This window comes from Rhinatrema bivittatum, chromosome 9 (genome assembly GCF_901001135.1).
Source record: "Rhinatrema bivittatum chromosome 9, aRhiBiv1.1, whole genome shotgun sequence".
Classification (NCBI taxonomy): domain Eukaryota; kingdom Metazoa; phylum Chordata; class Amphibia; order Gymnophiona; family Rhinatrematidae; genus Rhinatrema; species Rhinatrema bivittatum.
The window spans coordinates 163,278,876-163,302,544 of record NC_042623.1 but is presented as its reverse complement, the minus strand read 5'-3'; the positions used below and the strand labels follow the sequence as shown (position 1 = coordinate 163,302,544).

At 41.4% G+C, this 23,669-nt stretch overlaps 1 protein-coding gene across 9 annotated transcripts in view; it reads left to right on the top strand.

Moving 5' to 3' along the window:
* The window catches only part of ATG16L1 (autophagy related 16 like 1), a 254,894-nt gene that overhangs the window by 63,918 nt on the left and 167,307 nt on the right, over positions 1 to 23,669 (top strand). For all 9 annotated transcript variants that reach the window (XM_029617424.1, XM_029617422.1, XM_029617421.1 and 6 more), the window contains 3 exons: positions 7,533 to 7,606; positions 7,766 to 8,017; positions 14,719 to 14,784. In XM_029617424.1, coding sequence (XP_029473284.1) covers positions 7,533 to 7,606; positions 7,766 to 8,017; positions 14,719 to 14,784 — 392 coding nt within the window. The remainder of the gene's footprint in view (positions 1 to 7,532; positions 7,607 to 7,765; positions 8,018 to 14,718; positions 14,785 to 23,669) is intronic.

Here is a 23,669-nt window from a genome sequence, read left to right as displayed (position 1 = left end):
TCTAGACAGAGGGATTCAACACCAGTGGGTTATGCACGTCTACCACCAGAAGGAGACAAAGCAAACTGACATCAGAGTATATATACTCCTGCAGGAGGAGAATTAATTGGAGTTTTGAATTGCCCTGCTCCCCTGCGGTGATACCTAATGCTCCTTCCCCAAGTTGAGAATTCCTGAGTTGATTTCCATTGTCCCTGAGATGAGTTCCTTGGTCCGGTAGCTGGTTATTCAGCCAGTGCGGACTTAGCTGAATTAAGCAGCTGAAAGGCAACGGGTGCAGGAAGCCGAGCGCGGTGGTGACAGTATATGCCATCTCTCTCCCACAGCCGGAGACCGTCTTTATACTCAGTAGAGAGAGGCTGAGCTTGGGTAAGTTTAAAAAAAAAAAAAAGTAGAGGGATTTTTGTAGAACTTCCTCCAGTCTCCGTCCTCTGTGCACCATTCCGACATTCGTTCCCGCTCCTATGGGGGTTAAGGGAACTGGGCAGCCTGGCGGGTTGAGCAGCCCAAGTGGGCTAGGCCCCTCTGTTAGGCTTCTTTCTGGGTGCTGCGTGGTAGACTTTGGAAGCATTTTCGCGTGCTTTTTTCTGCGTGTTCGGCTGCCCTCTTCAGGACAGTCTGTGTGCGCAAGTGCGTCTGGCTGTGTGTCAGAATTGTGTGCCCAGTTTCTTATGGCCGTGTTAGCCCAGGTTTGGCATGGGGACGGTGTGCTTGGTTTTGCAGTGCATAAACTTGGGACTCCTAACTTTTATGCTCCTAAATATTTTTCAGCGTGACCTCTGCTGGATGCCCATCTTCAGTCACCTGTTAAGCGTATTGACAAACTAATGGCACTGGTGGCTAAGAATTTTAAGCGCCTTTCCCTCTGTGCTGCTTGTCATATTTGGGCGTCTCATCCTGGAGTGCCCTCTAACTTGTGCCAGTGCTGCTTAGAGGCTCAGGGAGAATTATCTTCCTTTGATATTACTAAGCCTGGTTCTTCCTAGCCTGATGATGATCTGGTTAAGGGACACTTGGCCTTGGAACTCCCTTGACTGGTTACTCAGCAGGGGACAACAACTCAGTGGGTGCCACACACAAGTGCCTCCTGGTTTTGGCATGCATCATTCTGCCTTTTCTTGGGTAGAATTTTTTTTTTTCTACCCAAGAAAATCCTTTCTTCAGGGACAGTCCTCAGCCCCGTCCAGTTCTGTCAGGTCAGATCCTCAGGCGGTAGCCTCTCCCGCCTCTGGTACAAAGTTTAAGCGCCAAAGTACACCTCAATTAGCTGCTGGTGTACCCGATAGGAATCTGGATAGCACTGATGGAGGCAGATTCTGACTCTCTGGAGGATGGGGAAATTCCTCTGGGACTGGAACTGTATATGACTATGTTGCCATTCTCTGCCAGCCCCGATTTCCCAGCCATTGAAGATGCTGGGAGTCCCTGGGGCAGATTCATGTCTGAGCCAAAGAAAAATCCCATTTTTGTTTCAATGCGTAAAGCCACTTGTTTTTTCCCTTTATGGAAGCCATTCAAAAATTGATTGATCTTGAGTGGGACGCCCCAGAGGCAAATTTCAAAGGGGGTCAGACCTTGAAAGGCCTGTACCCCCTAGATCCAGTGGTGAGAGAGCGTCTGCGTTTTCTGAAAGTGGATGCACTTGTCTGTGACATGTCTAAACGGATGACTATCCCCATGGAGGGAGAAGCAGCCTTGAAGGATGTGCATGATAGGAGGACTGAGACCATCCTTAAGCAAGCATTTGAAGCAGTGACGATGACATTGCAGATAGCTTCCTGTTGCTTCTTGGTGGCTCGCTCTTGTTTGCTTCTCTCTCAGGAGGTTGATGACTCTGACGTGGCTTCCAGGGCAATTATGGAAGCCACCACCGCCTTTTTAGCAGAGGCAGGCTGCGATTTGGTCTGCACCTTGGCCAGAGGAGTAGCTTTGGTAATAGCGGCCAGATGTCAGTTACTCCTGAGAAATTGGTCGGGCGATGCGACTTCCAAAGCTAATCTAATGAAATTGTTGTTTAAAGGCTTGCTCTTGTTTGGGAGTGAGTTGGAGAAACTGGCCAGTAAGTGGGGTGAATCACCAGTTCCTCAGTTGCCGGAGGATAAGAAGCAGTTGTTACTCCCCTTTAGTATGAGGGGTCGTCTAAGGGTTTCAAGCAGTTTCGTCCCAACAGGGGGATGACATTTCAGAGGACTCGACCTTCAGCAGGTCCTCCGTCCTTTCAACCCAGACAGCCCAAGCAAGGCCCTGGTGGTGGAATCTCCCGAGCCTCCCAATGAAGGTTCACCGACCCACCCCCAGGAATAGGAGATCGGGGGTCGCTTCTCTTTTATCACAGGTGGGTTGAGATCCCGTTGGATCAGTGTCTTCTGGAGGATAATACGAGAAGGATATACGCTGGAGTTTCACAGTGTTCCTCGGGATGTGTTCATGGTGTCGCCCTGCCACTCCTTGCTGAAGAAGCAGGCAGTGGAATGTGCACCCTTAAGGCTCCTGAGTCTGTGGGCTGTGGTTCCAGTACCTCTGTCTCAAGAAGATATGTAGATATTCCATTATTTTGTTGTGCCCAAGAAGGAGGGCTCCTTTTGTTTCATCCTGGATCTCAAAGGGGTCAACTGTCATTTGCAGGTGACTCATTTTTGCATGGAAATATTGCGCTCAGTGATAATGGCCTTGCAATCAGGAATTTTTGACCTCCTTGGATCTGTCTGAGGCATACCTCCATATTCCCATCCGATTGGAGCACCAGCGTTTTCTGTATTTCGCTGTTGGGCTCACTTGTTGAAGTGTGGATGTTCTACTGGGGTGATTGCCACCTTGCTATGAGCATGAAGGTTCTCCACTTCCTTAGTCTCTATGCAGGTTTGGCAAGTGTTTGAGGCTTGGTGTGAAGATCGAGGAATGCTTCCTTGTTCAGTTAGGATCCCGCTTGTTTTGGAATTTTTGCAAGATGGATTGAATAAAGGATTGGCCCTTAATTCCTTGAAGGTACAGGCAGCGGCTCTTGCTTGTTTCAAGGGCCAGTTGAATGATGAATCCTTATTGTCTCATCCTGATGTGGCCAGTTTCTTGAGGGGAGTGAAACATCTTAGTCCTGTCTTGCGGTTACTGGTTCCTTTGTGGAGTCTTAATCTGGTGTTGGATTTCGTGGCGAGCTCTACATTTCGACCGCTGCATAGCCTTTCATTGCAGTTATTGACCTTGAAAACAATGTATCTGGTGGCGATATGTTCTTTTTTTTTTTTTTTTTTTTTAATTTTTTATTTATGCAATTTCAGATGTATTACATCATATATCAAAGAAATAAAGGATCCTTCATTACATTCATTGAAACTTATATAAATTATTTTCAACAGATCTCTTCAAGTACAGGAAATTAGTGGACCAAGATGTATAAACAGGAATTTATAGAGCTCAATACTTATTAACCGTATTTAAGGAATTAACCATACACATAAGACTTCTACCCCTACTAATTTAATAGTATTTCATCCCTTCCCATCCAGAAAGTCCCTTAGTTGATCGGGTTCTAAGAAGATATATATATATTTGACCGCTTGGTACTTCAAAAATCATTTACAAGGGTATCTCAATACCAAACTGGCTCCTCGATTAATCACTTTATTTCTCATAAGCAGAAATCTCCTCCTTCATTCTTGCGTACAACGGACTAGATCTGGGTATATCCAGAAACTTTGCCCATGGTATTGAACAGTTCTATTTCTGAAAAAGAATTTTAGAACAAGATTTCGGTCCTGTTCAAAGGCAAAGGTAGCCAGTAGTGTCCCTCTTGTTTTGATACAGTAAAGACAATGAGAATCGGACGATCAGAAGAAGCCCTTTATTTCAATGCCCGACTCTGGCCGAGTTTCGCTCATAGAGCTGCCTCAGGGGCAACTAAAATTGAACAAATAAATATAAAACCTTAAAACAACACAATTAAATAATTCAAAACAATAAGGACATAAAATACATGTATAGATGTACGTACTTAAATCATAAAATAAAATACATGTATAGGTGTTCAGATAAAAATTAAAATAACACAATTAAATAATTAGAAATATAAAATACATGTATTAATGTGTGAATACAAACAAAAAGTGCTTGATACATGTATAGCTATATAAACTCATGGAATCCAAACAGATTAAAATTGCATTTGGACATCAACATGGTGTAGACAGAAAACAAAGAATGAATGATTCAATAGAACTGGAGAGGCTGACTTTCTATGAATATAATTCTTAATCAGAGGATATAGTGGAGTCAGTGTAATCATAGTTAGTGCTTACTTCAATTAGCAGGACTTAAAATATGCCTGCAGGGCTACTGTCACAATGTCACAATATCATTAGTGTCTAAATAGAAACAACAACATATAGATTTTAAACAAACCATTCATTTGTTATATAATTTTATCTTATACTAGCAATGTTTAAAAATAATAAATGAAGTTCTTACTATTAATTAAAAAAAAATCATTCAAAACTATTGAGAATTGCACAGCCAGTAGTCTATAGCACATTAACCATAAGTTATCATCATAATATTAATTGTATAAAATATATAACTAGGACAAACCTTTTGCCAATTTACTTTTAAAAAAACATACTTTTAAAAAAATATAAAAAGGTCATTCCAAATTAAAGGACAGTTTGTGCTGTTGCTTCTCAGTAAAACAAAGCCATAGTATCTGTATCAAACGTAGAAAACACAGCCAATTACTTAACTGATTGCGCTTCAGAGTCCTGCTAATTGAAGTAAGCACTAACTATGATTACATTGACTCCACTATATCCTCTGATTAAGAATTATATTCATAGAAAGTCAGCCTCTCCAGTTCTATTGAATCATTCATTCTTTGTTTTCTGTCTACACCATGTTGATGTCCAAATGCAATTTTAATCTGTTTGGATTCCATGAGTTTATATAGCTATACATGTATCAAGCACTTTTTGTTTGTATTCACACATTAATACATGTATTTTATATTTCTAATTATTTAATTGTGTTATTTTAATTTTTATCTGAACACCTATACATGTATTTTATTTTATGATTTAAGTACGTACATCTATACATGTATTTTATGTCCTTATTGTTTTGAATTATTTAATTGTGTTGTTTTAAGGTTTTATATTTATTTGTTCAATTTTAGTTGCCCCTGAGGCAGCTCTATGAGCGAAACTCGGCCAGAGTCGGGCATTGAAATAAAGGGCTTCTTCTGATCGTCCAATTCTCATTGTCTTTACTGTATCACAGCCAACTGGATCGGCTTCCGATTTGCTTTTTGGGTCCATCCCTCTTGTTTTGATTTCAGAATGTATTGATAGCTCAATCAATTCAGAGACATTCAATGTAGATTGTTCCGGTATTTCCTCTGGTTCCACTGATGGTATTGGCTTTTTTGAAACAAAAAACGCTTTAGTAATAACCAAAGTTATTTCTTTAGGAATTTTTAAACTCTCTGTCAAATATTCTTTAAACATATCCAGAGAAGACATTTTTTTCAAAACAGGGAAATTAACTATACGCAGATTTAAATAGCGCAAATAATTCTCTATATTTTCAAATTTCCTTTCTGCAATTACTTCAGTTTTAATTAAATTGCCCTGGACCTTTTCAATCGTTGCAATCTTTGCTTCTAACTTCCCTATTTTCTCTTGATGTTCATTTGTAACTTTTTCAGCCTTTAGCCCTCTTTTTTATTAAGTTCCAGAAATGCCTGTGTTAATGTGATAACTGCCGATTCAATGGAAGCCATAGCTTTCCATAGAGAGTCTAAAGTTACAACTGGCGGTTTTTGTAGAGAAAATACCATTTTTGTTTGTAACTTTACCAGGTCCTGAAGTGCTATATTCTCCTCCTTGTTCCTTGCCGGTTCAGCCATTGGGGGATTCGGTGTGGAGGTAACCACTCCTCCTCCCGTTACTCCTCCAACTTCTCCGGGCATCGGCTCTCCGTCCTCCTCATCAGTCTCAGGAGGCAATAGCTCTCTCCTCAATGTGCGAGCTCGCGATGTTTCCCTCTGCTCCTCCCCTGGCTGACCTCTCGGCGGTGTCAGCATCTCGGATGCCCCCGGGCTAAGCGAGATCTCGTCGGCCATGGATAGCAATCCAAGCTCCTGGGTCACTGTCCCAGCGGTCCTCGCCTCCGGCGTTTTCGGGGTAAGATCAAAGAATCTTTCTATCTTAGACTGTTGAACTCCCTCTTCTTTTGTAGAAATAATCTCTTAAGTCAGGCTTTTCGCTTTGTATGTGGCATGTTTGAAAAAATGTTCAAATTTAAGGTAATTGCAGAAAAAGTAGAGAGTCCTTAAGCCAAGGATAAGAGCGATCCTTTCTCACATCTTATGTGTCGGCCATCTTGTGGTGGCGATATGTTCTGTGCATCAAATTTCTGAGCTGCAGGCCTTGTCTTGCCTGGAGCCATTCCTTCAAGTGACTCCAGGAGCGATACATTCTTTCTTGCCTAATGTGGTCTCATATTTTCACTTGAATCAGTCCATTTCCTTGCTGTTTCTGGATAAGGAAAGAGATGCTGAGGAATATCGCCTATTGCGTCCCTTGGATGTCACATGAGGTATTTGGAGGTTTCTAAACCTTTCCAAAAGACGGATCGCTTGTTTGTCTTTCATGGTGGAGGTAAACAGGGTGAGCCGGCTTCACGAGCTACAATAGCTCGCTATATTAAGGAGGTAGTCTCAGCTGTATATGTCCCCGCTGAAAAGTTGTTGCTTACTCATGTGAGGGCTCATTCCATTAGGGCTCAGGGTAGTGTCATGGAGATTGTTGTCTCCTGTCGACATTTGCAGAGCTGCGACTTGGTCCTTCTTACACACCTTTTCCAGGTATTGTCATTTGGATATGCACACCTGGGAGGATGCAGCCTTTGTACGTGCAGTTTTGACTGGGCCGTAGGCAGCCTCCGACCCTATTCAGAAATAGGTTGAGTACATTCCACTGGTCTTGAATCCATCTGTCTAATGCTAGGAAATGAGAAATTACTACTTACCTGATAATTTCCTTTTCCTTAATATAGACAGATGAATTCAGCTTCCCGCCCTTGGCTGCTGTGTTATGGTCCTCTTGAGTGGCTACGTGTTCCAGGGGTTACTGGTAAGTGTTCAGCCAGTCCCTAGATTAGTATTCATACATTCTTTGCCTGAGTTCAGAGTTTCCTGTTAGTTGAGTACTGAAATGCTTATCTGTTATTAATCAGTTTTTTGTTAGTCTGTTCACAGTTGGCTTTTGAAGAGAATACTGGCAGGCTGATGTCAGTGCAGCAGTATATATACTATGATGTCAGTTTTTTCCATCTTCATCTGCTGGTAGAGATGCATAACCCACTGGTCCTGAATCCATCTGTCTACTTCTATAGTCCCATAAGACAACCTAAAATAGCTAACAGCAAATTGAAATACAATTTCATAAATATAGATGATAAAACATTGAAAAAATTAAATTCATGAATATATATACTATTCAAAAAGAAACAAATGTGCAATTGTATATTTTCTCTCTTCTGCATAGTTGGCCCAGACAGTGATTGACCTAAATAACCAGATGCAACAGAAAGATAAGGAGATCCATGCAAATGAAGCAAAGTGAGTAGAGTTTGTATTTATCTTAAGGCATAATGAGATTCTTAGACTTCCTGGTAATGAGTAGTCACAAATGATAAGCCAATTCTTCTGGAGCAATGAGAGACTATGCTCACCCAGATTTATTCATTGTAAATTAGTTTTCATATGTTGCTGTTTCAGAATTGCAGAATACTCACAGACAATCTCAGATCTGAAGACAGAATGTCAGGAACTATACAGTAAGTTGCAGGACCTGGAGCAAGCCAACCAGACATTGAAAGATGAATATGATGCCCTGCAAATTACTTTTAATGCTCTGGAAGAAAAGTTGAGGAAGACAACTGAAGATAATCAGGAGTTGGTTTCCCGCTGGATGGCAGAAAAGGCTCAGGAAGCTAATCGTCTCAATGCAGAAAATGAAAAAGACTCAAAGTAAGTTGCTGTTAGTAAGGCAGAAGGAAGGTTTATATTGAGACCGAGGCATGGTATGGTATAAGTTTTTAGGCTACATTCCTCTATCGATACTGGCATAGAGTAATGGAAAGAAGCTTCAGTCTCCCTATTAATTTTGCTGAACTAGTTTAATGATTACCTTCACCACTTTTGAGCTTTTCATCTTTGACTAATTGTGTGGTGTGCAGATTTAGATTTTAGATTCATTATCATTTATTGGAAAACTATGGAAACGCCAATCTAAAATGACAGAGAAAAAGAGATCTAAGTGAGTAACCTCGCTCTCTCGATAGAAAACACCAAACTGCCATATAAATACAGCACATACTGCCATGTTTCCCTGCAAACACAGAACGCATGTAACTACTAAAGTAGACAAATGGTTTTCCCATAGATAAGCAGCTGAATTAGCCATGCTGTCTGGGTATGTCCTCCGTGCCACTAGGTGGCGGAGCTCTCTAAGATCACCCAAAGTCTTTTGGTGAGGTATTCCTCCCTGCGTACCAGCTGTGTCTCCTTGAGGCTCCTCAGTCCATTTTTTTCGGCGCGACTGAATGCACGCGGAACTCTTCTCTCTGTGAGGAAAGAAAAACTTCTGAGGAAAAAATCTGACAGGAAACTGTTTTAAACCTTGGAAAAGGATTACTCCCTTTACTAGCCTAGACCAGGTTTCAAGTTTTGTGAATGTGAAAAAATCATGTCTATGACAGACAGATACCAATTTTGTTACTTATGCCTCGGTCCTAATTGCCTGGACTGCGGCCGCATGTTCCCACGGGCACAGCACCAAAGAGCTGAAAAAATCGCCCGTTTTAGAGAGGGAGCATCGGGCTTGTATGCCCCCTCTGGAACTTCTGTTAAATCGGCTCCGGGACTGAAGTAGACTCCCAAAGCCCAAGGACATCGAAGGGCTACCTCTGCGGACCCTCCCGGTGCAAAGAAAAGTAAAAAAAAATATAAAATCCAACAGACGCAGGGTGCGAGAGCAGCGTCACATGCTTCGATGCCTCATGACGTCGAGGCATCACCGACGCATAAACGCGTCTAAGAAACTTCACTGCGCCGAAGGAACATCGACACACCGATGCATCAGCACACCATCGACGCTCCGACTCAACGCATCGATGTGCCCAGGATACTGCGTCGATGCAGAAGCAACACGGCACGCAGCTTGTAAAACAGACGCTGCAGACACAACCAGTCGTAGCACACAAAAAAATCACACTGGTCATAAAAGAAGAAGTCCTTCACCATTAGTGCTATCACTCGAAGAAAGTCAATCTCCTCCACGGAGATCCGACTCTTTTCCTCCCTTCTTCGGAAGTTCTCTCTGTATGGTCTACCACTTTTCATCGACACGAGGACCCAGATCTATCAGATCCCCCCTTCGTTTCCCATCGGTTCCTTTGCCCGTGGGTGAGGATCATCCAAAGGCTCCGGATGTTCATGTTCAAGAACCAGATGTATTACCAGCAAATCTCCAAACAAAGCCGAAACCTTCAACTTCGGCTTCGAATACCATCTTGCAAATTACCAACATTTTATCTCAATTTTTGGAATCCGTTGAGAAACAAAACTAACCACTTCCTGCTGAACCGCAAGAGATGCCCTCGTCCCCTCAACTGGGACCAGCACTAAAAACACTACCTAGAACCCCTTTGCCTCTACCGATTCACTCTTCACCTTCATCTTCTTCTCCGGGATCATCAACGGGATTCCACCGGAGCCGATCTCCCTGCCGGAAGATCTAACCTACTCTCAATTTCTAGAAAAAGTAGGTCTCCGGTTGGGCGTAGAAACCAAAAAGATACCAGACCCCAGGCAAGAAATGTTTGGCGTCCTTAAAATATTTGACACTCCTGCTGAACCTACAGTACTACCTTCACATCCAGTTTTAGATTCACTCTTAGAAAAGTCCTGGGACTCGCCGTTTTCCACTACGCCCACCTCAAGGAAGACAGACTTGAAATATAGAATGTGTGACTCACCTTTCTATACTAACATACAACTACTACATGCTTCAGTGGTTGTAGAATCAGCCATGCAGAAAGCAAGGAAAACCAGGCTACAACAACTGGGAATGCTGTTGCAGCAGTCCCGCAATACACCTATCAGAATAACTCTCAGCTAACTATCAGGACAATATCAGTTCCAAGATTTGAAACATTATTGAATGTTACAAATTATATCACTTAATGTGAAGGGTCTTAACACCCACAGGAAAAGATATTTATTGCGCAGGGAGCTATTAACACTAAAAGCTAATATTGCTTTCATTCATGAAACTCACTTGCGCAAACGACATGAATATTTCCTGAATTATAAGGAATTTCCACACATCTTCCTGGCAGCAGCAAGTTCCAAGGCTAGATATGCTGGTACAGGCATCCTAATCTCCTCTAAAGTGACATTTGAGACTTTAGCGCAGAAAGAGGACATGAAGGGCAGATACATATTCCTCAAACTTAAAATAGGGCACGAAATTTATTCTTTATTATCCGTTTATGCTCCAACCCAAAACCAACCTATATTTTGGCACCAGATTCAAAAATTAATCGACAAGGAGGGAGAGGGTTACATAATATTGGGGGGAGACTTCAACTTAACACTAAACCCTGTCAAAGACAATTCAGGTAGTACTACTGGCAGAGCACATTATCATTGCAATAAAGCCAGGAAGATGGTGACTCCCTTGATAAACAAATGGAAGCTGATAGATATATGGAGACACCATAACCCCACAGCCAGACGGTATATATTTTACTCGAATCCGCACAGCTTCTACTCGCGCATCAACTTCTTCCTGATAGACAAATGTCTATTGCCCCAAATACAGGAGACAGAAATTTATCCAGTCACCTGGTTTGATCACGGAGCTGTGGGGATAGAGTTACGGTCTCAGGAAACAGTAGGGGGACAGAGTTTTTGGAGATTGAACTCTTCTTTACTGAAAGATGATGGGTTTAAAAAGCAATTGTACACTCATATTAAGGAATTTTTTTTATATCAACTGTGATCCTTTGGTCCTGATGGGCATGATCTGGGAATGCTCTAAAGCGGTAGCGAGAGGTTTGTACGTATCCAGAGCCTCAGCACTCAAAAAAGAACGGGAAGCCACTAGGATACATCTATTTCATTCTGAAGCATTTGTCAAACAACATATGCTTACTTTGTCACCTAAAACATACAGTAAATTAGTTGTTTCCAGAGATAAACTGAGGCATCTGGATGATGGATTGATCTCTCATCAGCTTGAACACTTAAAACAGACACATTTCGAGGGAGATGACAAAGCAGGCAAACTGCTAGCAAATAAACTAAAATCCCACATAGTGCAAAGCTTGATTACTAAGGTTAAGGATGCAGATGGAAATTATACAACACAACCCACAGAAATTAGAAAGTACTTTGTCGCCTTCTATGAAAACTATATAGTAAAGATACCAATATTAAAGAAGCTGACATTAAAGCTTAGAAATCGGTACATCTTCCATCGTTGTCGGAAGAGCAAAGGTCAATCTTAGATGGACCAATCACGGAGGGGGAAGTACGAGAGGTCATTAAACATCTAAAAAATGGCAGATCTCCTGGATTGGATGGGCTATCGGGGGAATATTATAGGACATTTCCGCACGTCCTGGTAACACCCTTGGTAAACTTATTTAATGCCATCGGGAGGGGGGTATTTCACGAATATGCCAATATAGCGGGCATAACTGTACTCCCCAAACCCAATAGGGATCCCCCAAATTGTGGGTCTTATAGACCTATTTCTTTAATTAACCAAGATCTAAAAATATTAACCAGAATACTAGCCGTGCGATTAAATAAATATATGCCGGCTCTAATAAATTCGGATCAAGTGGGCTTTATTCCCCAACGGATGGCCGCAGATAATGTTTGCAAGATCATAGATTTAATCTGGTGGGTAAAGCATAAAAAAATACCTGCGGCCTTGTTATCTATAGATGTGGAAAAGGCCTTTGATTTAGTTCATTGACCTTTTTTGTTCTCAACTTTGGGGGAGGTGAATTTTGGGGAATTCTTTATTCAGTGGTTAAAACAACTATCGGTATATAAAAGCCTTTAAATAAATAAAATAAATAATGCACTGAAGGCATCTGTGAAGGTCAATGGGAGGTATGGGCCCAACTTTGCAATTGCAAGAGGTACAAGACAAGGGTGTCCTCTACCACCTCTGCTTTTTGCTCTATTTCTAGAGCCTTTTGCCAAACGCATTAGAAGTTCCCCGAGTATGCAGGGAATAAAGATAGATGGACACGCTTTTAAGCTCTCTTTATTTGCCGATGACATCTTATTCACGCTATCCAATCCTGGAGTTTCCCTGGAAGGGGTTTGTCAAGAAATAGTTTCTTTCAGTCAGGTTTCAGGATTTAAGTTAAACCTAGACAAATCAGAATTGCTTAATTTGACCCTGACCAACATCGAAGTTCAACATATAGTGAAAGTAATGCCCTTTAGATGGGCCAAGAAAGCGCTAAAATACCTGGGTGTCTGGATCAGTTCTGCACTAGAGGAGTTGTTTGAATTAAATTACACATCACTCCTTACATCCATTGATGGAGATTGCGACAAATGGCACAAAAATTCCTTTTCATGGCTGGGGAGAATGGCCACGGTAAAAATGAATGTCCTTCCACGACCTCTCTACCTATTCTCCACCTTGCCTATGTATTTATCCTCTACAATCATAGAAAGACTCAAAAGAAAAATGTTGATTATATATGGCGAAAGCCATATATAATCAACATACGTCATGCCCTACTAGGGTGGCACGACGTATACTTTTCTTCCCCAAGATACAGGGAGGGATGGGAACCCCTAATATCTACCTTATAAATGGGCTCTGACCGACTGCCTGCAAATGTGCAGTAGAGCAGCTCTACCGCGCATGCACAGGCGAGCACGTCTGTCAGAGCCGAGCGTGCCCGAAAAAAAAAAATAATGGCGCTGGGGCTGCAGTAGCGGCGGCGGTGAGAAGCAGGAGTGGGAGGAGCAGTAGCGGCGGCAGCGATGAAAAAAAAATGGCGCTGGGGCCGCAGGAGCGGCGGCGGCGAGAAGCAGGAGTGAGAGGAGCAGTAGCGGCAGCAGCGACGACGAGCAGTAGCGGCGCCGTGTGTGCGTGCCCCCGGAGATCTTCCGTCTGCCGGTTGTGGATGATCTGAAAGGGGAGGGGATTGAGAGAGGGGGAGTGACTGGGTGGGGAGAGGGAGGAAGGGGGGGGAGTGACTGGGGGGGGAGAGGGGGGGAGGGGGGGGAGGGAGGAAGGGGGAAGGGGGAGGGGGGAAGAGAGTGGGGGGAGGGGAGAGGGAGGAAGGGGGGAGTGGGGGGGAGGGGGCGAGAGTGGGGAGGAAGGGGGGAGGGGAGAGTGGGGAGGGAGGGGGGAGAGGGAGGAAGAATAGAGGGGGAAGAGGAGAGGGAGGGAGACTAGAGGGAGAATGAGGGGGAGGGAGTGGGAAGGAAATGGACCGAAAATTTTTTTTTAAATGTAGCCCGTTGTTACGGGCTTAACGGCTAGTCCAACTATATTTTGTTGCTTCACAACTACGGGCAATAGTAGATATAGACAACATATGATCAAACAATGGGCCCAGGCAGAACAAGCTATGGTGGGGTTAATGCCATTAGAGACAATGCTGTGGCAACCTAGTCACATGTGGAAACCACTTGCATGCATCCCATGGTCCCTTCAAACGACATTAAAAATCTGGGACACTTGGAGACTTAGATTGGTAGGGGACTTTTCGTATTTTTATCATCCTCATTATATCATGATAAACTATTTCCGGCTGGATTCCAATCAGCCATTTTTGGCTCTTGGAAAAGAGCAGGAATAAACAACATGGGCCACCTCCACCAGAGGATAACAGCTCGAATGCTGATCGCCACAATGGAAATCAAAAACTATACTGACTTTGACAGAAGTAGTGGCCCAGTTACGCAGCCATCAGTGGCTGGTATATCTAATCGCGGTCAGACACAACACTTTTGGGTCCTACTATTGGACCTGGAAATGGTTTCAAACATCACCAGCTCAGGAGATCACACAATAGAAGGGGGTGAGAGAGAACTACTCACATGTACAAATCATTTCGCGATATGTCTAGTTTAACATATAGAAATCTGAAATAAGGGACAAGTGAATAATCAAATGTTTACCGTCACAGTGAGAGTACGATTAGTGCTGATTGTATTCTATGTTATCATATTATTTTCAAACGTGAATAATTGTTAATGCACTATATTAGATTGTCACAGCCCCCGCTGAAAAGCTAATCAAATATAATATTATAATACTATAATGTTCAAGGTGGTTTTATAATACTGTCTACTAGATGGCGAGCAGGTGTGGGGATACCTTCCAAGGGGGGGGAGGGAAAGGATCAATTTCTATATTTACTGACACATAAATGAGACCTTTAATGTGATGTTTTACACAAGTTTCTTTAATTGATGCATAATGATGTATGTATTTTCATTGAAATGTTGTACTTGTTAAAACATAAAATATATATAATTGTATAATTCACTTGGTAGCTATAAGCAGATACTCTATATCCTTGTTACAGAAAGATGGAAGCCAAGACCATCCTAACTTAGCTTGGGGAGTTCAGAAGGATTGTCCTATTGACAAATTATTACCTCTACTATTCCTCTAGGAGACAACAAGCCCGACTGCAGAAGGAGCTTGCCGAAGCTGCAAAGGAACCATTATCCGTAGAACAGTAAGTACTGTTCCACCTTACTCTGCATACTTTAGATTGTCATTTAAAACCTTACAAGTATATGCACATGCTTTTAGCCACATAAGACAATATTCAAACTCGTATGCAGGTCCTTTCTGTTTGAATATTGACTGGGTTTGTATGGGCTGAAAACTATGCTCCTACATTGCCAGTTAGGCACCCTGTTAAAAATTACCTGAGAATATTCTGATATAGCCAGTCCATACCAATGTAATGGAAATATAAACACAATTTGAGGGAGAATTATAAACCTTGTGTTATAAAATGGATTTTACAATAGAGTTGTCATGCTGCTATTTTAATGGCAATTCTTAGCACTCTCCTTTTATAATTCTTGCTTATATATAAGATTTAGGTATGTGGGCCTATATTGTTCAGCTGTATGATCTGATATATGTAAAATATATTGGATTTTCACCCAGTAAAATGAGCTGGAAGGTGTCTAAAATATTTCATAAGCAAAGAGGTTTAAAGTGCGATATTAAGCTACACAAAACAAGTGCTAGGAAGTTAATCGTATAGCATAATGAAAGGATTTTATTCTGCTCAGAGGTCAGTAAAATAAATTTTCTGTCAATAAGCAGGCTGCATTAGCCATGCTTTCTTGGGTGATGTCATCTGACGGTGCAGTCCGAAATCTTCTCAAAGTTGAAGAGCTGTGATGCTTTGCTCATGCACGCTGGTTCCTGCGCAGTTGTCTTGCTCTGACCGTCTCAGTTTCTTTTTATCTGCGTCACAGTGCAGATGTTCCAGCCAGATCCTTCCTTCCAGAGAAGGAAGGATCTGGCTACCAGCGGAGTCGCCACAAGGTTCAGGTCCATCACTTCCCCTATCGCCATCGTCGTCGACCGGCCTACCATCAGATGAACTGCCGGAACCCCTGGAGAACATATCTTCACCTGAGGACCTGACTTACCCTAGTAACCTTATTCATGGTCCTTCATACCAGCAATCTCATCATCAAGTGATATTAACCACAGATGCATCAAACATTGAATGCTCTTGTACTATCCTTTCAAACCCAAACAGTTTGGATGATATGGAAGAAATCATTCCAGATCACCCACTGGAGCTAAGAGCAATCTAAAGTGCTCTTGGAACCTTGCTGGTGTATTGTATTTAGCTCCGTTTGTTTTATTGTCCCCCCCCCCCCCCCCCACACTTGGTTAATGCGCTTTACATGCGGTATGTAAAATTTTTAATAATAAAAATAATTGTGAGGAAGAAAATCTTTTTGCAACCCAAAAACAAGTGGCAGTCTTTTATATAACCAAACAAGGAGAAAGCGGTATCTTCTACACCAGTGTTTACCAACCAATATGCATTCAGACCTAACTAGGTGTGCCATGGAAAAGTCACTACGGCCAATCCTGAAATCCAGGGCAAGACCTGGACTCTGCTTTCAGCACCTTGCAGCAACAAGAGACACCAACAGGCTTCCAGTCAAGATGGCTGCCTAGGAAGATGGGTTAGCTCCTGGGGCCAGCATTTTTTTCTTTGTATTTTTATATTCCTTGCATGCTCTTCTCTTTTTAATTTTTACTGATTTTTGCAATTTCAGTATTCTGTCAGTGGGAGGTTGACTTATGCTCGTTGCCATATCTTTTTGCTGTCTGTTATGTCCATGAGTTTCCCGAGGACTCTGAGAAAAATCTAAGCCGGTGGAGTCTAAAATGGCTTTGGAGCAAGATCTTCCTCTATAAGCCTTTAAAGAGGAGCTAATCTGGGCATTTCCAAGAATATTTTGGTAATAGTGGATGATTGTTTAAATTTCAAGTGACACTTGAAGAAATAAGAGAGCGTGGACATCATACCTCAAAAATTGAAACTATGGATAAGAACATGCCATGCTGGGTCAGACCAAGGGTCCATCAAGCCCAGCATCCTGTTTCCACCAGTGGCCAATCCAGGCCATAAGAACCTGGCAAGTACCCAAAAACTAAGTCTATTCCATGTTAACCGTTGCTAGTAATAGCGGTGGTTATTATCTAAGTCAACTTAATTAATAGGTAATGGACTTCTCCTCCAAGAACTTATCCAATCCTTTTTTAAACACAGCTATACTAACTGCACTAACCACATCTTCTGGCAACAAATTCCAGAGTTTAATTGTGCGTTGAGTGAAAAAACTTACTCCGATTAGTTTTAAATGTGCCACATGCTAACTTCATGGAGTGCCCCCTAGTCTTTCTATTATCTGAAAGAGTAAAAAAACCCGATTCACATCTACCCGTTCTAGACCTCTCATGATTTTAAACACCTCTATCATATCCCCCCTCAGCCGTCTCTTCTCCAAGCTGAAAAGTCCTAACCTCTTTAGTCTTTCCTCATAGGGGAGCTGTTCCATTCCCTTTATCATTTTGGTCGCCCTTCTCTGTACATTCTCCATCACAATTATATCTTTTTTGAGATGCGGTGACAGGAATTGTACACAGTATTCAAGGTTCGGTCTCACCTTGGAGTGATACAGAAGCATTATGACATTTTCCGTTTTATTCACCATTCCCTTTCTAATAATTCCCAACATTCTGTTTGCTTTTTTGACTGCGCAGCACACTGAACAGACGATTTCAATGTGTTATCCACTATGACGCCTAGATCTCTTTCTTGGGTAGTAGCACCTAATATGGAACCTAACATTGTGTAACTATAGCATGGGTTATTTTTCCCTATATGCATCACCTTGCACTTGTCCACATTAAATTTCATCTGCCATTTTGATGCCCAATTTTCCAGCCTCACAAGGACTTCCTGCAATTTATCACAATCTGCTTGTGATTTAACTACTCTGAACAATTTTGTATCATCTGCAAACTTGATGACCTCACTCGTCATATTTCTTTCCAGATCATTTATAAATATATTGAAAAGTAAGGGTCCCAATACAGATCCCTGAGGCACTCCACTGCCCACACCCTTCCACTGAGAAAATTGTCCATTTAATCCTACTCTCTGTTTCCTGTCTTTTAGCCAGTTTGTAATCCACGAAAGGACATCGCCACCTATACCATGACTTTTTATTTTTCCTAGAAGCCTCTCATGAGGAAGTTTGTCAAATGCCTTCTGATAATCCAAGTACACTACATCTACAGGTTCACCTTTATCCACATGTTTATTAACTCCTTCAAAAAAGTGAAGCAGATTTGTTAGGCAAGACTTTCCTTGGGTAAAGCCATGCTGACTTTGTTCCATTAAACCATGTCTTTCTATATGTTCTTTGATTTTGATGTTTAGAATACTTTCCACTATTTTTCCTGGCACTGACGTCAGGCTAACCGGTCTGTAGTTTCCCAGATCGCCCCTGGAGCCCTTTTTAAATATGGGGATTACATTAGCTATCCTCCAGTCTTCAGGTACAATGGATGATTTTAATGACAGGTAACAAACTTTTACTAATAGGTCTGAAATTTCATTTTTTAGTTCCTTCAGAACTCTGGGGGTGTATACCATCCGGTCCAGGTGATTTACTACTCTAAAGTTTGTCAGTCAGGTCTACCACATCTTCTAGCTTCACTGTGATTTGATTCAGTCCATCTGAATCATTACCCATGAAAACCTTCTCCAGTACGGGTACTTCACCAACCATCCTCTTCAGTAAACACCGAAGAAAAAAAACAATTTAATCTTTCCGCGATGGCCTTATCTTCTCTAAGTGCCCCTTTAACCCCTAGATCATCTAATGCTCCAACTGACTCCCTTACAGGCTTTCTGCTTCGGATATATTTAAAAAAGGTTTTACTGTGAGTTTTTGCCTCTACGGCCAACTTCTTTTCAAATTCTCTCTTAGTCTGTCTTATCAATGTCTTACATGTAACTAGCCAACATTTATGCATTATCCTATTTTCTTCTGTTGGATCCTTCTTCCAATTTTTGAATGAAGATCTTTTGGCTAAAATAGCTTCTTTCACCTCCCCTTTTAACCATGCCGGTAATCGTATTGCCTTCTTTCCACCTTTCTTAATGTGTGGAATACATCTGGATTGTGCTTCTAGGATGGTATTTTTTAACAATGACCACGCCTCTTGCACACTTTTTACTTTTGTAGCTGCTCCTTTCAGTTTTTTTCTAACTATTTTTCTCATTTTATCAAAGTTTCCCTTTTCAAAGTTTAGCACGAGAGCTGTGGATTTGCTTACTGTCCCCCTTCCAGTCATTAAATCAAATTTGCTCATAGTATGATCACTATTGCCAAGCGTCCCCAGCACCGTTACCTCTCTCACCAAATCCTGTTCTCCACTGAGAATTAGATCTAAAATTGCTCCCTCTTTCGTCAGTTCCTGAAACAATTGCTCCATAAAATTGTCATTTATTCCATCCAGGAACTTTCTCTCTCTAGCGGGTCCCGATAATACATTTACCCAGTCAATACTGGGGTAATTGAAGTCTCCCATTATTACCGCACTACCAATTTGGTTAGCTTCCCTAATTTCTCTTAGCATTTCACTGTCCGTCTCATCATCTTGACCAGGTGGACGGTAGTATACTCCTATCACTATAGTCTTCCCCGACACACAAGGGATTTCTACCCGTAAAGATTCAATTGTGCATTTAGTCTCATGCAGGATGTTTATCCTGTTGGACTCTATGCCATCCCGGACAGAAAGCACCACACCCCCTCCCGGGTGCTCCTCTCTGTCATTGCGATATAATTTGTACCCCGGTATAGCACTGTCCTATTGGTTGTCCTCCTTCCACCATGTCTCTGAGATGCCAATTAAGTCTATGTCATCATTCACTGCTATACATTCTAATTCTCCCATCTTACTTCTTAGACTTCTGGCATTAGCATACAAACATTTCAAAGTTTGGTTTTTGTTTGTATTTTCATTCTGCTTTTTAATTGATAGGGATAAGTTAGAATTTTTTAGCTCAGGTGAGTTTTTAGTTACAGGCACTTGGACTACTTTTCTTATTATTAGAACCTCACTGTCTGGATGCCCTAATTCTAATGCATCATTAGTATCCTTTGAAGATACCTCTCTCCGAACCATACACTGCTGAGTGACTGTCGGCTTTCCCTTTTGTTCTAGTTTAAAAGCTGCTCTATCTCCTTTTTAAAGGTTAGCGCCAGCAGTCTGGTTCCACCCTGGTTAAGGTGGAGCCCATCCCTTCGGAAGAGACTCCCCCTTCCCCAAAAGGTTCCCCAGTTCCGAACAAAACTGAATCCCTTTTCCTTGCACCATCATCTCATCCACGCATTGAGACTCTGGAGCTCTGCCTGCCTCTGGTAACCTGCACGCTTAACTGTGCAAAAGATGTCCACAGAGGTCCTTACTAAAGTTACTGAGTTGTGGTGGGAGAAAGCCCTGCTGGAGGGTCGCACTGAAAATCAAGAGAACAGGGAAAGACGGACCAACATTAGGATCACTGGGCTTCCTGAACAAGTAACAGATGCAGATTTAATGGAATTTGTTCAGATCTATGTGCCTGAAACTGGGATGACCCTCAAAATGGAAGTGCTGGTGGTGGAATGGGTGTATCGTATAGGCCTAAAGGGAGAGCTGAATGCATGCCCTAGACCTGTGATAGCGAGGATTTTAAATTACTCTGCTAAAGCTTCTATAATATTAAATTACTTAAAGAAGGGAGTTCTTGAATATACTTTTCCATGATTATTCGGTGAAGATTTCAGAAAGCCTAAGTGCTCTCAATCCGGGCTATAAAGAGCTAATAAATAAAGGGATTAGATTTATTTTGTTTCTGGTGAAATTGAAATTTTTGGCACAGCTGGCCCTACTACACTGACCACCAAAGACATCGATCGATATATGCAATCTCTGGCGACTTAAAATTTTACTGGACATTTCTTCTGGCTGTGATTCGAGATATTACAAATTCTCTTTTTTATCACTGCAGGTGTTGGGCTTTCTGCTTATTTTGCAGTGTGTAAATGTGGACTCAGGTATTTTCATAGAGCTCTGCAAATATTTTCATGACCTGGTGGCAACTTAAGCTTCCTAATGTAAGGCAGCCTTACCAATGAATGTTTGTTGGGTTTTTCTCAACCTTCAGCAGTAGACAGAGAGGATTTTCAGTCTAGTCTATCGAGAGTTGCTGCATACAGAGATTAGTTTTATAGTTTTGATTGGTAAATTTATGGTCTCCTATGATAATTTGCAGAATATATCAGTGTTATATGCCATTCCTGGTGGATTCAAAATTTTTTTTTTACTGGATATTTTTACTTTGCATAAGATTGTAGATTTCCAGTACTATTCTACAGACCTGCGAATACTGGCTTCCTAGCCTGATGATAACTTTGGCTTCCTGAAGTAAGGAATACTGCTCAACAAATGAATGGGGTTTTTTTTTTCATCGTGGATGCAATTCAGATTATCTTTGCATATAGTTGTTGGATTTTTGGAGTTTGGCTTCACTTTTTTGGCTTTTGTCTTTCTGTTTTTTAATCTTCTGTGGTTGCAGGACTTTGGGTGCAATGTTTGCTTTTCTCCCTTTTATTCCATCTTTTTTTTTTCCTTTCCTATTAGTAGTAGAATTTTCTGAGAGCATTTAAACTGCTTTTTGTTTTCTTTTTTACTAGATATTGTTAGCTATACAGCTTTACAGTTTTTGTATGTACATTGGGTCAATATGCTCTAATTTTTCTGTTTTTATATGAAGATGGCAAAACTTGATTTTGCATATTGTACATGGGGATTTTCATTATCTGGCCCCTAGGGTGCTGAAAGAAGAATTGGAGTAGTAGAATAGTATAGTCCCTTGGAGATTGGTGATTTGTTGGTCTGTGTTTTTGTAAGGAACTCAATGGGGGTTTATATAATTGTTCTAATTATATAATTTTTCTAAAAATGGTTCTTGCTATTATCGACTGGGGTGCTTGTGCTGGGGAGTGCTCTGGTTACTTTCCTTCTTTACTATTTTCTATTATTCTTATGGCTGAACTTAATATTTTTTCTTTAAATGTAAATGATATTCATTTACCTATGAAAATAAAAAAGCTGTTGACTTTCTTTAAGAAAGTTCATGCTCGGGTGCTTTTCTTCCAAGAAACATATTTATCTTCTGTTGAACACACAAAGTTGCAAGTGGTTTGGGTTGGTCAACTCTTCTTTTCTTCTGATAGTAGTTGACAGAGGGGGGTTGCTATTATGATTCACAAAGCGCTTTCTTTTATACCAGTAAAAACATTTACAGATCCTGAGGGAGGATTTATAATGGTTTTGGAAGAAGTTTGACAGAAAAAAAAATGTTCTGTAACTTTTATGCTCCTAATTTATCTGATCATGCTTTTTATATTAAAATTCTTACCATGATTAGTCAGTTCCCTGATTATTTGGTGGTTTTGGGAGGGGAATTTAATTTTCCAGCAGATCTAACGTTTGAAGCTAGGCCTCCACGAAGGTCTGTGACTCATAAGCACACTACTGGTGTTCCATTCCTTTTGAAAGAACTTCAGCTTTTGAATATTTAGAAGGTGTTACGGAATTAGATTTTTCATTCTCTTCTAATTCTCATCAGTTCTACTCCCATATTGATTATTTTTTTATATCCTCTAATGTATTTTCGATGGCTACTCAGGTAGCTATTGGTAATTTTACTCTATCTGACCATGCACCTATATTAACCTTCGAGTGAGTAGCCCTTCACCTGCAGTGTTTAAATGGCATCTAAATCCACATTTGTTATGGCAAGGATTTTACAATTTATCTTTGTAAATTAAAAGAATATTTGGACTTTAATATTTCTCCTGATATGCCCCCGATATTCTCTGGGATGCTGGAAAAGATGTTATGAGGGGTGCTATTATTTCTGCTGCTGGTAAAAATAAACTTTGAGACATTAAAAATTTAACTTAATCGGGAGCTGACAAGGCTTAAATCCCTTTGTTACCTCCATGCAATCCTCTAGTAAGCTTCAGATTAATGATATCAAGCATACTTTAAACCAGTTGCTTCATTTAAGAGCTTTAAGATGCCATTATCGATTTCATAGTAAAATGTTTAGCTATGGCAACAAGGCTGGTAAATTGATGACCCACATGATTATTGGTGACAGACAGCAACATTTTATTTGTAATTTGCGGAACAAACAAGATGCTATGATTACTGATATTGAGGGAATTTCTACAATTTAGAAAAAAATGAATACTGATCTTTCTCACAGGACAAGCAGGATGGTAGTCCTCACAAATGGGTGACATCGAGGATGGAGCCCTGTACGGAAAACTTTTCTGTCAAAGTTTCAACAAGCTTTGACTGACACTGGCACACTGGGTGCACTGAGCATGCCCAGCCTGCAATTATCCCTGTGAGCCACAGGTGTCTCCCTCAGTCTTCTTTTTTCCGCTCTGCAGTCAGCATAGCGGTTGGAGCTCTGTGAGGATTTTTTAACTAATTACCTCATGGAAACACTTAACTTTTCACTTCAAAAAACACTTTTCCCTGCACAGGTCTCCCTCCGCGTACGTTTTTACGACGCTCGGTGAGTACTAATTCTTATTTTTCGGTCGGTTCCTGTCACTATCTTAAGGCTGTTAACTGACTGAAGCCTTCCCTTCCCCCATTTTTCAGTTAGCTTTAAACAGCTTGCGAGTATCTCTGTGACACTCTGCTTGCTTATGCTAGTGGGGTAGGGATTTTTTCCTTAACTTTAGGACCTCTGTAGCTTCAAGTCCTTCGTTCCCTGGTACCCTCACGCAGTCGATACCCTATCACTACACCGGTACCCTCCTAAACCGCCCTGTGCTTTTATATGTCATCAGCGCCCCTCCCCCCACGGTGCCCTGATGCCTTTATCCATGTTTTTTGCTTTTCAGTGCTACCAGGCTTTTTCCTCCTATGCACTGTTTTTTTCCTTGGGCTTCCTCGGTGCCGTCCCTACCCGGATGCATGCCATTGACGCAC